Source organism: Lagopus muta, chromosome 20, assembly GCF_023343835.1.
Source record: "Lagopus muta isolate bLagMut1 chromosome 20, bLagMut1 primary, whole genome shotgun sequence".
NCBI lineage: Eukaryota > Metazoa > Chordata > Aves > Galliformes > Phasianidae > Lagopus > Lagopus muta.
The window spans coordinates 3,337,668-3,355,355 of NC_064452.1; the positions used below are offsets into that span (position 1 = coordinate 3,337,668).

Here is a 17,688-nt window from a genome sequence, read left to right on the forward strand (position 1 = left end):
TGCTTTCAGAAGAGAAAAACTTGGGGTCAAAGAAATGTTTCCAATGAATCTGAACATTCTAGAACGCGGTGTCTGTTTTTGTGTGCGCTACCATCTTAGCAACAGCATAGCATTTGCACATGAGCAATGTCAAATGAAGCAATCAGTTTATCTTTAGTTACAAAAGTTTAACTTGGGGCAGCTGGACAATCAGAGGATTCGTGTATGCACAGCGAGATCGGTACTTTTCCTTTGTCCAGATAAAAATGGGCTACTTGCCATACGGAAAAACAGTATATTGTCCTACCTCTTAGAATTACTCACACATATCTCACGTTTATCTTACTGTATATGACACAGGATAATTATGTTTATCTATTTATGCTTGTGGAGATATTTTCTCCCCAAACCTGCAATGCTGCAATAAGGCCCGGTCACAAGACAAATAGAGCTGTGCCGTGTTACTGCTTGTCCTTGTACAGCCAAGCCCAAGGGTTGCAGAAATAACAAGTCACAATTCAAAGTACTGTAAGATGTTATGACATTACCAAAAAAAGACAACTCGCTGAGTTTTGTTTTGTTTTTCTAAGCCTTATGCTAAGAATAACTTAAATAAACAAAGTTTTTAATAAGCTTCAAATTCAGGAGCAGAAAACTTCACAAAAAGAACTAGCTGGACTTGTAAAAAAAATAGGGAAATTGGGCAATACTTATTTGTCCCCCTGCCTGTTTAAAACGTTTTTTGACTGCAGCACGCAGGAGACACAGCTTTGTTTTAAAAGCTGTGCTTCTACCACCAACATGCTTGGGCTTGCTTGTCCTGCTCTGAATGATCCAGAGGAAGATGTGGCAATTCGCTTCCTGATGTCAGGAGACTCTTCACAGGGCATTTTACAAAGACATCAGTCTGAAATCACAGGTTTGTGCCTGCCCACAATGCCAGTGAAAGCGACAATATCTGGATCTGTTCTAAAATTACATGTCTGTGTCTTTGCAGTCTGTCTCCTGCTTACGAGTCTGCTGGAGCCGATCCAAACTGCAGTGCAGTGAAGGAGCTCTCTTTGTTCCTGTTTTCTTTGCTGTGTCTGAGCAGGATAGCAGAGAACCATCTTGAAAAACAGAAAGAAGTGAGTCTAGAATGCTGTGAATAATTAACATTTTTCTATTGAACAGCAACACTGAAGACCATTCTGAACAGCCTTTATCCGTCAGACCCTTTGTCTTCAGATCCAGCTCGGATCCCTTGATAAGGGGAATATCCAGAAAGGTCCCCCCCCATGATCTTAAGACTAAAATCCAAACATTGGTATTTTTCTCCCCTGTACAAACTGTGAAATCTTCAACACCTCAGTGCTTTTAAGCCTGGTGTTAGCTATGAACTACTTCCAGTTCCCTGTTTGTTAGACAAAAAGCATCTACGGTTTCTACTTCCCTTAAACCCACAAACATGTCGCTGCTTTTAGTGCTGCTTCTGCAGTGAAAATGCCCTTACAGGCAGAATCCACACAGGCTGCAAGCCAGCTCTGCATAGCTGAGTCATTGTTATACAAGCAGAGCTGCATGGCACAGAAAAGCACCTTTGTACTTCAGCACTAAAACCATCAGCTGATGAACTTTGAATATGTGATACACCCAAAGAGAACAGTCATTTACTGGACTTTTCTTCCTCTTATCTTTCTCACCTCTTTCTGAATGTTTCTTCCTTTTCTATTGTGTTTCAGAAGCTTTAGAGGAAAACATTCTTTATCTTCTACTGCCACTAATGTTTGGTAAACGTTGGAAATAATCAGTGTGAGGGCTGTTAACTCTTTAGGCACTGGGCAACATCTAACAGCCACACGTACATGTACCCCCAATCCCATATGCAACCACTGAAATTTAGGACTTGCAATCAGAATACCAGTAAAATTTAACATCAGCCAGAGATCTGCTGTAAAGTTCTAGCATTGTCTCTTCCCATGAGGCCTAATTTTGAGCTTTATGAGTCCTTTGAAACAAATGACAGAGGAGGAAGAATATTTTTGCTGTAACCTTCTGAAATGACTGCATTCTGCTTTTCAATTTTTTTCTTTCTTGCAGTTCTTTCCTTGAAACATCATAGAGGAACAGAATTTAGCTTCTCAAAATGCTTTCTACATTTAGTATATGGTGAATTAATAGTGGAGGTAAGTGGAAACTGACAGATTTGCATATATGACATAGATTGCACGCTCCAGTTTTCACTCAGGAACTGCTTTAGGAGGGTGTACAGATGTTTAGTGTCTCCTAAAGCAGGCAGGTGTCTGTTTGTGAACTGATCCATGAGCAGCTCCTAAAACATGCTCTGCCTTTTAGTTTCGTGTTGTTCTTGTTTTTAGAGGACAGACCACTGTAGGCTGAAACCTGCAACTGCTGCAGGCCATACCCCACACCTAGGGCAGATGAAGCCATGCTGCAGACTACACAGACTTGGTTTCAGCTCACGGTCTCCAGTTTCACCTGAGTGACATTTCCTCCCAAAATATAAGGTGACTAACATGAAGTTGAGTGTGACTAAAAGTCTGGGAGTGGCCCAGATCAGGCGCTCCTGAAGAACGTGCTGACGTGGGCCAGAATTTGCCACATACAGCATATTTAAAATGGTTCCATTAGAATGAATAACGAGTACAGAGGTTCAGATGGGGAATAACAGGAAACTGTAACTCAGCACCCTTTCCTATCATCAGTGAAGGGTGATGCTGAGCCACTGGATTGCTATTCGAGTCCTGCTATGTGCCAACTCAGGAGGCAGCCCACACACTGCAGATGCATGTTTTTAAAGCTGTTTTCCAGACCAGAGAGTGCTGATGGACGTTTCGTCATCGTCCAGTTGCTTTGCTATATTCCTGGATGAGACGTGACCCTCTGGTGCCTGTTCTGCTCCATACCAGACTAGTAACTCACTTGTTTACATCTCTCCCTGTTCCGCTTCCAGAGAAGAGCAAGGCATTAAGAATTGTTGTCGATACAACTTATTGATTGTCGCTCCAACAAAATACATTTCCACTCCAGCCACCCTGGGTATTCAGCCTCGGAATGATTTTTTTTCTCCCCACCAAATGCAACTTAGATGCCTACAAGTTCTTCTTTACCCCACATTGAGCAGTTTCACTCCAGAAACAGCGTTGCCCTACAATGTCTGTAAATAATCTTTTCTAGGTTATTTACCAGCAGAGGAGCGCTGTCAGAGGTTGTGTTTGTTTCAGGGGCTGTGCTGTGTTGTTTGTTTTTCTTTTAACTTAAAGATTCTGGTGACGGTTTGTTAAAAAGAAAAAAAACAAAGCGCCTAGTGGGAATCACATAAAAGCCCATTTCTCTGCAGAGCTGCCATCATGATTCACACCTCAGGAAGGACAGAGCCTCACTACGCTTCAGAACGCACATAATGATGCACTGCAGTGTTGTTGAACACAGCCTTGTTTTTAAAGGAGGAAGGATGCATAGCTGAGATGTCACACAACACACTCAGGTCTGCAAAGCAGTTGACAACCTTGACTACATGAGGCACCCTGTGTTTACAATTAAAGAGAAAACCTCATGATAATGTTTGCAAATAACTGGCATTTCTACCACTGTAGGGTATGTTACAGGCCAGCTGGCACCCTGAGCTCACAACCTACAGATCCAAACTCACCATATTCACTCGGGCATTGGGGCTCAGATTCCATAAATGTGATGAATTCACATTCACCTGCTGCCCCAAACCCTCAGCTTGGCCATTCCTTGGCTGTTTTTCTCAGCAGAAAACTCGTCTTTGCGATCAAATCTCTATCAGATACAGCACAAGCTCGCTTTCCACTGGGGCAAAGCAGCTGACGGGGCGGGATTCTCCTCACTACCATTCCCGGTTGTGCCCACAGGCGGAGCCCCCCGACCAGCGGCGCCCCGCGGGCACAGCCTCCCGGGACGCCCCTATCCCGCGCCGCGACAGCGCCCCCTGGCGGCAACGGGCAGCAGGGCGGGGAGCGGCACATGGGGCGCGCTGCGGCGGGCAACGCGCGGCGCTCCCGGCGGAGCAGCGCGGCCAGCGCTTCGCCCGCGGGTAGAAACCGCCGGGAGAGAGGGAAGAAAGCGGGCGGCTCCCGGGGCGGGGAGCAGGCGCTGCCCGCCGGTACGTTCGATCTAGGGGCGCAGAGCGAGCGCTGGGCCGCCTTCCAGGAGCGGCACCGGCTGAGCTGCGAGGAGGCGGCGCGGCTGCTGCTGGACGCCTAGTGAGTACGGGACGGGTCAGATCCCATCGCTTGCACAGCAGTGAACACGGGCCCGAGGGAGGGGGTGGGTCTTCCGCACAAAGTGGCTTTTTAGGCTAATTCACAGCTCCTCGGTCACAAACGCCAGTGGGGATCGCATTCCCTCCCGCGGGAGCCGAGGCTCACCTAAACCCGCACCCACCTCCTGTGCTCTTTCGGTCCACGGCACATCATCGCCGGGCTGTAATCAGTAACTGCCCGTGGGAGTGGAAATTTGGAAGGAAATGGGTTTTCCTCTGCATTTAGCTTTCGACTCGGCGTGTTCATTCTGCAGAGTTGCTATGGATGCACCCTGGGGGAGAGGGAGAAGCTCAGAGATTCCTTCATAGTAAAGTTCCCCTGCAATTAAAATGCAAAACAAAATGTTTCAGTACAGTGTGGAGTGCACTTATCTCTGCTGCTTCCAGCTTTTACATGGAGGAGTATTAGAGCTGGAGCAGCTGTGGGAAAAAAATGTGGGAAAAGCCATTTCCCAGCTCCAAGAGGGCTGCATTGTGGGAACACCACTTTCTATCATTGCTGGACATTGCTAGTGCTGTAACTGAGGCCAGAATTCTGGCCTGGCCCATGGCAGAGGAGCACACATCCTGTGTTACAGGCAGAGTACACTCTACTTGAACTGCAGTTCTTTCCTTTCGCTGTTTTAATAAAATCAAAAATGCAATAGGTGCAGAAGACAAAACTCATTCTCAGCTTCACTCTGGAGCACTTTATTTAAATACATTTCAGGAGATATTTTTTAAAGGTGTACTGCAAGCGCTCAAAGCAAAACTGAGTAATGGAGTAGCCTAAATGTTTCCTTGGCCAACATAAAAATCTACGCTCACATAACCTGACTGTTGCTTCTCTCTCCAGTGAGCACAGAGGCCTGGTCAAACACACGGGAGGCTGTCACTGCGGAGCCGTCCGCTTTGAGGTCTGGGCTTCAGCAGACCTGCATGTTTTTAACTGCAAGTGAGTTTTCGGTTTCCTGTTTCAGAAATGAATAAAAGCTTGTATGCTTTTCCAGTCAATGTCATAGAGAAAAGACTAATAAAATTGGAGAGCATCCTCTGCTCTGCTTCCATAAGGTATGTGCCTAATTATGTGCTGATCCAATGTGGGATCAGTGCAGGTGATTGCAGGTGGTGCGCTGGTGGGCAGGACCACAAGCTACGGCAGGGGAGATTCAGGCTGGACATTAGGAAGTATTACTTTTCAGAAAGGGTGGTCAGGCACTGCAATGGATGCCCAGGGATGTGGTGGAGTCACCGAGCCTGGGGGTGTTCAAGGAAAGGCTGGATGTTGTGTTGAGGGACATGGTTTAGTGGGAGCTGTTGGGAATGGGTGTACGGTTGGACTGGATGATCTTTTAGGTCTTTTCCAACCTTGGTGATTCTATGATTCTATGACTTCAGGTCCCCTCATCTGTGCTCATGCAGAAAGTGATGGGAAAGATCTAGTGACTACGGGTGCTCAGTGGTCTGCTTTATGTTTCCTTCAAGTACAGTGCACTCAAAGCACATCAATTCCCTTTTAACTTGGTCTGCTCCAGTAAATGTTACATTTCTGACACAAGTGCAAACTACAGCAATGTCTGATTTCAAGTGTTTCCCCCACCTGCAACTAGTTTGCTTCCAGCTCACGAGTAACCTTTGAATCTCACTTTCTTGTTTGCAAGTTAATTAACGTTAGAAAAGTTGGCATACTGATCTGAAAGATTTAATGCATTTCTCAGGCTACAGCTAGTCCTTGGTATGTCTACTGAAAGTTGCACACGTGGAAAAAAAAAGGCATATAATGCTTGCTAGAGGTGAATGCCTTATTGCTTATCTGCATAGGGTCACTCTGTTTCATGGGTGTGCTTAGCAAACACTACTGATATGTATGAGTCCACTTTTGTCACTTACCTCTTTGAGGCTAATGAAACATTTTAGCTTGTAGTGGAATGTCCGTCATCAAGAGGTCTGAGCTGGTTCTGATCTGATTCCTGTATTACAACTCATCTGCTGCTTCTAGAAAGGTCTTCTCTTTCTCTTACAGTTGCAGCATTTGCACAAAGAAGCAGAACAGACACTTCATTGTCCCAGCTTCACGTTTCAAGCTGCTGAAGGTAGAGTAAGAATGCAGTAAGAACCTGGCCACAAACACTAACAGAAAGAAATTACCTAATCCATGTAATCTATTATTATTGTAAAAGATGTGAGCGGTTCCCAGTTTTCTTGCCCTAATTCTGTATCTCAAGTAGAGACAAGAAAGTGATATTTTTAAATTTTTTGTCTTAGCTGTAAGTTCACAGAAAGTAATTAATACACCTATTTATGTATCTACATTGCTTTTTATTTCTGCTTAGGGTGCTGATAATCTGACAACATACACCTTCAACACACATCGTGCCCAGCACACATTCTGCAAGACCTGTGGTGTGCAGAGCTTTTACACTCCTCGCTCCAATCCAGATGGCTATGGTAGGTAAAAAGAGTAAACCTGGCAAACTGTGGTAGCAAAATTGGATTGAACTCCACTGGTTGCTAGCGTGAGAGCAGAGAGCAGCATGTCTTCATTTTTGTCCTAAATTACCAAACATCTAGAGCTGTAGCCTGAACCTGTGGCTCCTCCACAGCCTTACCTGTGACTTGTGGGCTTCCACCCATGACAATTTTGTCATCCAGACTCCTCAGCCTTACGACAGTAGCTGAACTGACAGCATTTACTGACAATCTCTGAGGTGCCCCATCTGCAGAGCGCAGAGATGCATCTATCTCCTACTCTTCAGCAGGTTTCTGTGTACTCTCTTTCTCTTAGGGATAGCTCCCCATTGTCTGGATGATGGCACCGTGCACAGCATTGTTACGGAGGATATCAATGGCAAAGAATGGGAGAAGGCAGTGAAGGAACATAAGACCATCAGAGACATGTCAAAACCCTGACATACCCTTCTAACAGCTGAACTTGGAGGACTGCCATGGAACTGTAGTCTGGGCATTTCTGAGTGTTGTTGTTATCTGTTTCTTAAATAAATATTTCTATTCTGCCTGTGCCATTCATTTGTGACTCTGAGTTTTAAAGCTACTTCTACTCAATAAACCACTCCAGGACTGATACTTTGGTAATTCACCCTTGGCTATGGTAAAGTTTAATCACAATAAACAGAGCAAAGTTCTAAAAATAATGAAGTCTGGCTTACAGAAATGTCCTATATAAAGTGTCCTATATAAGATAATCTCTTGCTTAGGACAAAGAACTAGCTCATGCTGTTTTTTCTCCAATAACTTCAGTGAACTTACCATGGATTGAGAGTTAAGGGGTTTTGAAAGAGCTTACTAGGCTCAGGTTCAGTAAAGTATTTATACAGGTGATTAAACGTATGCAGTAGAGGGACCCTGAAGTTATCCACGTGATTAAAAGTACTGATTTGCTTAAGCCTGGACTTGCTTATGGCTTTAAGGCTGAGTTGGCATATGCTTAGGCACTGACACATGGCCGGCAAACTGAATTCAGCAGTCATACTCTTGTAACAGTGGACACGTGCTCGAGTACAACCAAGAACTCACCTGTTGTCTTGAGCAGGATGTGCTCACAGCAGCACATCATGATCTGGCAATGTAAGTTCTCATCTCGACTGCGCACTGCCTAGCAGCGTAGATGCAGGGAAGATGTGCCAGCAGCTACAAGCCCACGTGAATGAGTGCAAAGACCTACAGAAACATGGAATATTGCTCACTTTGCTACACTGTAACCCACAGAATGCCAAGTCATTCTTAAAATCTTTGTGTATCCTAAGGAATTAATCACTGAAAGCTGACATCTTCACTTACCTTTTAACACAAAGGGTGAGGATTTTTAGCTCCTGCAGATATCCTTCACATAAGTGGAACAACTTTTGAAACACTGCTTGCTATTTTTGTCTCCATGTGTTCTACAAAAGACTTAGTTACTGTCTGGGTCTCTTCCAACTCATTCTTAGATCCTGTTGAGGTTCTTTTAAGTTGATCTCAAGCCCCATGTTCTGAAGCAAGAAGAAATGCTTGTGTTTCATGAGGGATGCTCTGGGAAAGGGGAGCCTGCAACACAATGCATCTCAAAGCAGCAGCAGTAGCAGCAAAGACCAGTGCAATTAGAAAAAAAAAAAACGTATACTTTCTGATGCTTTATTCATAAGCTTTGGCTTTTTAAAGTTCTGATTGAGTAAGACAGGTCTCATGGTTCTGGTTTTATCTGTGAAGATAGAACATCTTGTAAAAGTCGCTCCTAATATTTGGATTTTACAAAAGTACCAAGAGATAAAGTTTCAAAGCTGTCTTCATAGCTGTGTCCAGAAGAAAAACAGTTTGTGCCATATCTTCTCTAGTGGAGTACTCCTTCTTTTGACTTCTAATTAGGCTAATTCAATTTTCACATCCTATTCAAGCTTCTACAGTGAGAAAACAGAGCTGTTAAACCCCCTTCATCTCAATGTATCAGGCAACACGATTCAGGAGAAAGTTTATATACAACCTGCTTTTTGTAGTCTGAAAGAACACTACACAGAGAGAATCCCGTCCTCTTGAATGTCTAATAACTGGAGTTTCTTTAGAGGTTGTCCTGGCACAGGCTTTTTTTTTTTGCTCATTCTTTTACTCCCTGAGTTGTAAGCGTTGTCTTTTCTAGAAGGTGGAGTGAATTGATCACTACATAACGTGAGAAAAGCATATAGATGCGGCGAAACCAGAGGAGCTGGCTGTGATGACACTGCATGGCTCTCTAGAAGGAAAAACAGTTGAGAAACCATTACAAAAACCTTCCTGACCTAATATGGCTGCAGTTTTCAGTGTCCTCCTATACTTTACGTCCTGGACACTGTAAAATTCAAAATTCAATGCACTATGACTACAGATGATCTCTGAGCTGTAAATCTGCTCAGCCCTGTCCTACTGTCCACACAGCACATGAAGCAAAGCAATTCATCCATTCCTATTTCACAAATCACTGAAGACTGTTCACTAGTGGTATTTATAAGCTACAGATATAGTTATGTGCGAAGCCCTCTGTGATGATGACCTGAACCTTCTGACCACAGCCTTCACAACGATGATGAGTTATTCTAACAGGTTAAGCAAATACAGAGTCTCACCCTGGCTTGCTGACTCTCTTCTTCTGTGAGTATGAAGAGCACATCTCTGGGCAGGAGGCAGGAAAGGGGCACATCCAGGATGGAGATGTACTTCCGCAGGAGATTTACTGACTCAAGGACAAGCACACGGCACCCTAAACAGAAAAACAGGATAGATACGTCAGAACAACAGATCTGTTATAAGGTAGCCATCTCTCCAGGCTCAGCAGGTCTTTGCAGATTCCCCTATACTGTTCTTTTTGCACAAAAGGGATATGTGACCTTGTTTTTGTGGAAGTAACACATCAGCCTGGTTCAGTGGCAGTGGCTGCAATTCTCTGAGTGGCAGCTCTCACAGCATTTGTCAGATTTTTGATGAAATTGTACTCTTCCTGTGCTTTGTCCCTGAAAACAGCTGTTCACAAATGTATGTAGTGCCAAAAAGCAGTGCCACAGGTAAGGTGTGACTGCAAAGGAAAGGCTGCTTCTTCCTGGTAAGCAGGCTGCAGGTTGGACATGCCTGATATAATGGAAATTTAAAATAGCTGTCTCTGGTTCATCAACAAAAACAAGATTTCTTATTTCCATTCCACTTCTTTGTTACAGAAAAAAATACAAGATTCAGGAACGGTTGTATCAAACATTAACTCAGCGTGGCAGTTACACTTCAGAGTTCTAGAATTCATTGCTCAGAAATTCATGATGAAGGGAGTGTATAATGATTATACTGACTAGGATTTTTTTTTTCTTCCCAATTTTGAAGAGACCTTTGAACTCAAAGGTTAATTGCTTTTTAATTTCTATTATTTTTTTTTTAACTATGTCTAAATTGTCATCACTGATGAGCTCAGAGCTACTGCTGGCCCCAGTAAGAGTTTATATCTCTCAAAAGAGCTGCTTTGGGATTTCTCAGGGCTCAGAACCTGCTGTGATCATGCTCCACGCTTTAGATACTGTATCGTAGTCCAACAGGAAAGGGCAAAGTTGCTGTGTAGACATGCAGTCAGATACGCCATTAGATTTCCAATGAGATAAAGAACAATGTTGAATTGCTACAAAGGCTGCATAATGGATCATTTTAGTGACGTGCTCACTTTGCTGCAACGAGCCTTGCTTTAATCCAGCCAAAGCCCGCAATGGCAGCCCTGACCAACTCCAAAACATTTCCTTACCTTTCCATCTCTTTCTTTCCTCTCACCTTCAAAAGAAAGGAGCAAAGCCCTCCTGCAGCTGCCGGCAGATGGCGGCCCGAGGCAGCTGCAAACGCACAGCCTGCCTGGGTCACTGCAAGCACCTACAGTGCTGGTGGCCCTGTGGTCAGAACCATGTCATTGCCGTGCCACGTTGCTGCTCCCCACTGCAGCCTCGGCTGCTCAACCTCACAAGGTCACCGTGTGGGCCCCTGTGGAGCTGCAGCTGTGCAATGCTGTCTGGGAGGACCGACGGCAGTGCCAAGCTCCCTGCAGTGTGTCCCTGGGACGTGCGGGAACGCAGGCAGCTGGGTGACCGGGTGGCCCGTGTCACCTCCTGATAGCCCGGCTGCTCACGGTCCTTCCTGACACGTCACAGACTGAGCAGTTGCTGTTTAGCTGCCATAAGGTTTCAGCCTGCTGTCACGAAGGATGCTCTGCAGTGATGAGTGTGTTGCTGCTCCATGCAGAAGTGCCCTGACAGCTTTTACTTGGCACTAAAAACACTTCTTGTTTCCAAGCGGCAAATCTGTGCTCTTTTTAACTCTAGAATGCACCAGCTCTCTTCCTCAGACCAGCAAAGCCTGCAGGTTCTGTTCCTGCTATTCCCCAAATCTCAGCAGTAAGGTCCCCAAAACAGCTGCAACCACACTCAATATTTAGTATTCATCACTTGGGCCTCCTGGGCCCCCATCGGTCAGATCAGGCAAAGCCATGGGCATTCAAGCTTCACAACATGAAGGGCACTGTAACAGCCTTCTGTGTCAGTGATATGACAAGGATCTCCACATGCTGACAGCAAGGGCTGCTCTGCATGGGAATGTGAGATGAAGTGAAGCAGGGAAGGAATGTACAGTTCAGTGAGAGATGGAAAAGGATTGAGAGAAACAGACTGCACCCTGCCAAGCAGGGTAAGAGAAGTGCTGCCATTGATGAGTCTACTCCTATGACACCAGCAGGTGAAGCTCTTCAGAGCCTGCTGTGCCTGTGACCTGGGCAGGACAGGATTAACAGTGTAATACAACCTCTCTAGGTTGGCAGAAAGGGCAAGATCAATATAGCTAGTGGATTAGACCGAGAATAGAAGCGCATAAAGCCTGTTTGGCTTGGCTTTCTACTTTCAAATTGCTTATGCAGCAAGTATGCCTAGAATGAGATTATTAGCAGATCTACGCATGCTAAGGGCTTGCACTGCTCCTGACAGACATCAGCACACCAACTCTTCTGAAAGAGTGGTGGTTAAAGCTGGACAGGGCCAGCAATTGGGGTGGATTCATACCAGCAGCTGTCTTGGCTTCTAGAAACAAGCCTACGTGCTTGTGCCTGGCCTGGACAACTTGATTACAGATTATAAAAAGCCTGCTGTCTTTATGCTGGATAAGGGCATTAGAAAGCAAAGCAGGATATTTAGGGTGCTCATTTGCATATCAGTGAGGCAATGCAAGGCTTAGCTGGCTTTTGCATTTGCAGAGAGATTTTCTCTGGATTCCCTGATCACATGAGCTTACACGGGTTCACCCGCAAATACTTCTCTCTTACCAACAGCAGAGCAGGACATTTCCATGGCCTGAACATGCCTTTCAGCTCTATCCAGACAGCCTCAATCCCAGCATCACTCTTGTTTCATTAAGCCCCTCTGATGCACAGCCCTGCACGCCTGCCAGATCAAATTATAAATACCAGGAATTTCAATGAGACTGGAACTATATTTGGAAAGGCTTAGCGTAAGCAGCAGCATGGGAGCTCCCCGTTCCTTTAGCATTTGTAGGTCATGTCAGATGTGATGTAATCAGAGCAGCAAGGCTTTTATATAGCTTCAGGAGTTTCGTGATGCTGCTAGAGAAATGGAAATGCTATCTACATGTGGGTCTGTTTCAAACCTGAACCAATTTGAGGCACAGCCCATCCAGTCTATTCAGGACCACATTATGTCTGATGTCCATGTCTAAACCAGCATGAACTGAGCACGGAGCTGATTTGGTCTAGAAAATATCTGACATCTAGCAGCAACATCTACCACTGCAGTTCTTTGTTCTTTCTCAGTCCTGCATACAGCACATACACAGCTCTTTGCTGTTATCTCAGAGTTCCTAGGACAGGAGTTGGCATTAATGCTGTTTTTCTTAGATGGCAGAATCGAAGAGACTAGAGTGAGAGCTGAGTTACAGGGCATTTTGCCATCTTGGCCCCAGCTCTCTCCACTAGATCTTGGTCTGCAATGTGCTACTAACAGGGAATAAAACTGATTTTGCCCTTATATTTAAGCAAGATCGCAAAAATCATAGAGCAGACACCAAGTCACACCACTGATACGGGACAACACCAAAGGACAGGAAAGGCATAAGCTCCTCAAACCAGACAGGAAAATGACTGCAGAGGAACCTTAGCTGGTGAAAAGCTGCAGGGAGATAAAAGAGCAAGAAAGGGTTCAGTTGTGGGTTTCATTTACATTTCAAATAGAGGTGGGTATGGCAGATGAAGCCCTGGACAGAACATGCATGTGAAGGATTGCCTAATGTGTGCAGAGTCATGACTGTTTGTGTGACATACCTTCAGGTAACCTCCTCTCTGAAAGCAGGTACCTGTGAAAGAAGAGATACACGTAGGTAAACAATAATGAAGGTACTCAAATGTTGACATTATAGACATGGACTCTGTATTAACCCCTTTCTCTTAATACACATTTACAATAGTTGATCTAAAAAGAAAGTTAAGGAGCAGACGCTGGAGGCATATGTGAGGCACTAGTAAGCCTCAATCCCCACATTAATCTGCCATTTCTTTTCTATGCTGGCTGCTGGGGACACAGCACAAATAAGCTCCATAAATCCAAGTCACTCTCAAACTTCTGTTGCACTAAGGGAAACTGTAGGAGGCTGCCAAAGGTCATCTTTGATAGCATTTGCTCTTACAGGTCTGTCTGCTGACCAGGAACATAGCTGACAGCTCCTGCTTGGGGACCAACTTCATTCTTTCTAACCTGTGCTGGCATTGGGACATCCAAGAATTTGCTCCAACTTGTTGCTCAGTAAGACTTTTACCTGTTCATGACTTTTACCTGGGAAATTTCTGTGACAAAAACATGTCCTTTGGAATAGAATGAGGGGACAATTTTTTTCTGCTCTGGCCCTATTCATGGTGACAGAACACCTATGCTTGCATCACCATTTGAATGCCTCCAGATTTGGCCCATCAAAAGGATGGGAGGAAGCAGGTCTCCAGCAGATGGCACTCAGAGCTGTCCCAGACCCAGGCTTGCTCTTCCATTAGAAGAAGATATCCAAACAATGGAACATTTGCCAAAAAGAGAAAGGAAATAAAAAATAATTAAAAAAAGGAAAGTTATTTAACCCTGTGTAATATTTAAAAAGATTGTTATCATCTTATAGTGGTGTATTAAACAAAGGACAACATGACAGTTCATGTGTAAATCAGCCAGGATAAAACATACATTATATGTAAACTGTTATGTTTCTCCAGTCACTTTCAAACTAGGATTATCTCTGGCTGTTGGTTAAGTTCAAGGAAAAGGATTAGCTACACAGGAGTAGACAAAATAGGAAGTACTGAAATATGAATAGCCAAAGCAATGCAAAGCAAAAACGAAGCCAGAATGCAGGTCATGGCAGAACTCAAACAGCAATCAGGAGACATATGCCTTAAATAGATTTTCTTGCCAATGGTCTCCTCCAGAGCCAAAGATCAACAAGCAATACCATTTTCTGCTAAACAGTGGCCTTATAATATTGGCTTAGCCTTCTTACACCCCACTACTCAAGTCCTACTGTACAGACCAAGATTGTCAATATTGCTCCATAAACACTACCCGCAATTTTTCAGAGGCAAGGGAAAGGTTTAAATATCTCCATTAATGTGTGCTCTGCTCTTCTGCCAGAAGTTTCTTCCCCTCCAGCTAGAATCTGGCCACCCAAAGTGGTGATTCAGCACTCAGTAAAGCTAGCAGGGTGGGAACTTATTTTAAAATAAACTTGAGCAGTGAGGGGTGGGAAATTTGGCTACCTATCCCAAGCCCTAGTGCCTGTTCTGGGTGTGCTGATGCTGTACTGAGAGACTGTCAAAGCACTAACTGACAGCAAGTTAAAGGTTGTGAAGAACTGCTCCAAGAGTGAACTAATAATCACCATTTCTGGCCACTAGAAACAGAAACAAAGAGAGATCCAGTTCAGATGGAAATGTTCCAGCAGGAGCAGGGGGCACCTTCAGCAGGGAAGGAAAGTTTAATCCAGCAGAAAATGAAGGGGCTTGTGTTTGTGTAAAGGCTCAGAGATGCACAAACTACATGGTTTGGTTAAGGAAAGGGCTTCAACACTGCAGCTAGAGAGACTTGATACTGATCTGGAAGAACAGGCACAGAGAAACTCGGATTGTTTCCTTATCCTTTTTGTCCTGAGCCAAATAGTTCAGCTCTGTGCAGAGCTCTCAGAATGGACTCCACCCAGGTGCAGAGGAATTGCAGCCTTGCTCATTCCTATTTCTCAGGCTAGAGCTGGCAATGAACTGCGTGGTTGCAGAAGGAGAGAGAGAAGCAGAGGAAGAGAGAGAAAGCAACATGTTCATAAAACCAGCCAATCCTCCCCCAAATCAATCTCCTTGCTCCCATCTCCACCCTGCTGAAGCTTTCTCCATGGGACGCTTCCAAGTAGGGGAGAGGTTGCAGCTGTCTGTTGTTGCCATTTCGGGAATGCTGTTTTATAGATTGGACTTGCTGTGGTTTGGGTGAAATGAAAGAGTTTGGCATAAAATCTTGACAAGTCAAACACAAACAGGCTCTTTTTTTAGCAGTGTTTTTGTGTTTTTCTTCCAAAGAGACCTTTTATAAAAATTCTTTTCTTTTAAATATAGAGCTCATTCCCATCCACCCATCAAATCCCAAAGGGCAGCTGATTTCAAGGTACTTCTCACTGCACCCCCTGTTTTTTTGTAGCTTTCAGATCCACATTTGAAACCAAGTGCAACCCTCTGCAAAGAAGAGCTCCAAAATACTGTGAGACTTGTGATGGCATCCACCATTTCTGCACTGCAAGGACCATCAAGGTCCCTCAAGGACCAGCAGCTTTGAAAGCTACTCCTGCCTGTAGCTGTCACCCAGCACAAAAACTGAAGTGGCCAACAAACCCCATTCTGCAAACTGCTGAATGGAGATAGCTCCCAAATCCTTTATTCAGCCTACTTCAATGAAAGCTGTCAGCAAAGCAAGTGGGCTAGCTCTAAAGTACAGATTCCTGATATCAGCCTGTGAAGGCAAGAAGGAATAAGTCAAGATGGAGCTGGGACCTCTGCCTCAGGGAACACAGAGCTTCTCTGGTTAGAAGCAGGACTGATGCTCAGGTGGGTGGATCACAACTTGGGTAATGTTCTCTTCAGTGAGAAATTGCTCACAGAAATCGATGACTTCACTCTATAATTTGATCCTGGTGCCAAAGGTAAAACCCTTCACTGTGCTACACTGGATGCTGTAGAGCCCTGGGGAAATGCAGTTTTCAAGAGCACGGCAAAAGAATGGATGTCTTCAAGATACGCTGGGGCTCCGTTTAGGATCCTAACCTCTAATCTGCCCAATTAATCTGATGAAACAGATGTGAAAGAGGAAGAACAGTTAGTCTCCTAGGAATCACCAAGACATTAGAGGGATATACTTGCCAGATGTTGAATGTTTACTATCTGGAATGCCTCCTCCCTCCCTAACTGGACTTTCTGGCTGCCTTTCCATGCACCCTGAACTACACCATGTAACAACATGCAGCTTTTTAAACTCTATTCAGACACTCTGTACTCGTGGATCACAGTGGTAAAAGATGGTTCCATCATTCAGGAAAAAAAAAAGTGGCGATTCAGAGATTTTCCAGTTGACAGAGCTTCTCTTTGGCTCTGTGCTTAGGTCCCTGCACTGGGAGAAGAATGTGCAGTGTCACTGCTCCAGTCATGCTGCTAGCAGTGTAGTGACACTGGGAAGGACATTCCTTCAGGCTGTTTCTTCAGAAAAAAAAACCCAACAACTTCTTGGTGGAAGGGAATCCCTGCTGACTACCAACAATGCAGTGCCCTGTGTGCAACCTTATCCTAATGGCTCTCACCACCCCAGTGCCCTTCCACGTTCCTGAATGAGCTTAGTCAAATTAAGGAATGAGATGAAATCTAGGAGGAAATACCCAGCAAGATACCAAAGTGATGTATACCAGGCATGGGGCAGTCATCTGAGGGGAAAGGACAGAAACTTAGAGGATAAAAAACAGGACATTTCTTTCTTGACCTTAAGGACAGAGTCTGGGTCCAACCACAGCTACCATTCACAAATTCTCCCATCACTTAGGACATTTGAGACAGTTAAAACAAAATACCAGAAGTGAGCTGGGCTGTTAAAGGACAGACTGAAACATAAGATAATGCACCCTGTTGTTTCTCCAATCCTCTTTATTTTGCAGGAACCCTACAACTCTGTTAGGGCCTAAAGAATCCCAACCATACACATCAACGACACAAAAAAATCCTTTTCCAAGGTGGAGCAAATAATAGTTGGTTTGGAAGAAGGATTTACTGGGAGAAAGCAAGGGAAATAAGATTGTAGTCTGCTTTGAAAACATAAATGAGATGTCACTCATTTGAAATACGTGGGCTACAGATGCTTAAAAGGAGTGAGGGATCAGAGTCCCTTTCTAGCCCTGCACTGTACAAAGACCTGCAATAAAAATGGTAGATGGGAACCCATACACTATCATCAAGCTAATTATCATAGAAACAGCTTGCTTCTTGTTCAACATGTTCTTACAGACCTGAACTTAGAAAATCAATACAAGCACAACTGTGCTTTGTAGAGATGTAATCCAGTAGGCAGCTTTTGAAATCAGTACCTACCAAATATGGCTGGACAATGGCCATCACTGTTTTGATACACTTATTTGAAACTGGCATTTAAGTTTTTAATTTAACTGGCATAATTCAGATCTCCTCTTTGAGGAAACCCTGGTGCAATCCACCCTCACAGTGCTGTGTACCATGGCTGGCATTCATAAATGGGGCACTCAGAAGTCAAGCTGTGACATGTAAGTGCAAAAGGCATTGGTGGCACTCAAGCTGCATCACAATCAACTCAAGAGAGATACAGCATTAAGCTCCCAAATATCATTTCTGCAGCGATATCACAGTCCCATTTACAACCTAC

At 44.5% G+C, this 17,688-nt stretch overlaps 2 protein-coding genes across 6 annotated transcripts in view; one reads left to right on the forward strand and one right to left on the reverse strand.

Moving 5' to 3' along the window:
* The first annotated feature begins 1,003 nt into the window (after positions 1 to 1,003).
* Positions 1,004 to 7,269, forward strand: CENPV (centromere protein V). 2 transcript variants are annotated; one of them, XM_048967266.1, is made up of 6 exons: positions 1,004 to 1,106; positions 2,059 to 4,208; positions 5,103 to 5,201; positions 6,270 to 6,339; positions 6,580 to 6,694; positions 7,032 to 7,269. In XM_048967266.1, the coding sequence occupies exons 2-6, from the start codon at positions 3,970 to 3,972 to the stop codon at positions 7,154 to 7,156; spliced, it is 648 nt and encodes a 215-aa protein (XP_048823223.1). In that variant the 5' UTR covers positions 1,004 to 1,106; positions 2,059 to 3,969; the 3' UTR covers positions 7,157 to 7,269. The 2 variants fall into 2 exon arrangements, with proteins under 2 accessions (XP_048823223.1, XP_048823222.1); XM_048967265.1 differs by having other exon boundaries at positions 1,082 to 2,144; positions 3,320 to 4,208.
* Positions 7,270 to 8,821: 1,552 nt separating this feature from the next.
* Positions 8,822 to 17,688, reverse strand: part of PIGL (phosphatidylinositol glycan anchor biosynthesis class L) — a 55,911-nt gene continuing 47,044 nt past the window's right edge. For all 4 annotated transcript variants that reach the window (XM_048967260.1, XM_048967258.1, XM_048967257.1 and 1 more), the window contains 3 exons: positions 13,059 to 13,090; positions 9,340 to 9,473; positions 8,822 to 8,969 (listed from right to left, as the gene is read on the reverse strand). In XM_048967260.1, the coding sequence (XP_048823217.1) occupies positions 8,835 to 8,969; positions 9,340 to 9,473; positions 13,059 to 13,090 (301 nt within the window). In that variant the 3' untranslated portion in view covers positions 8,822 to 8,834. The remainder of the gene's footprint in view (positions 8,970 to 9,339; positions 9,474 to 13,058; positions 13,091 to 17,688) is intronic.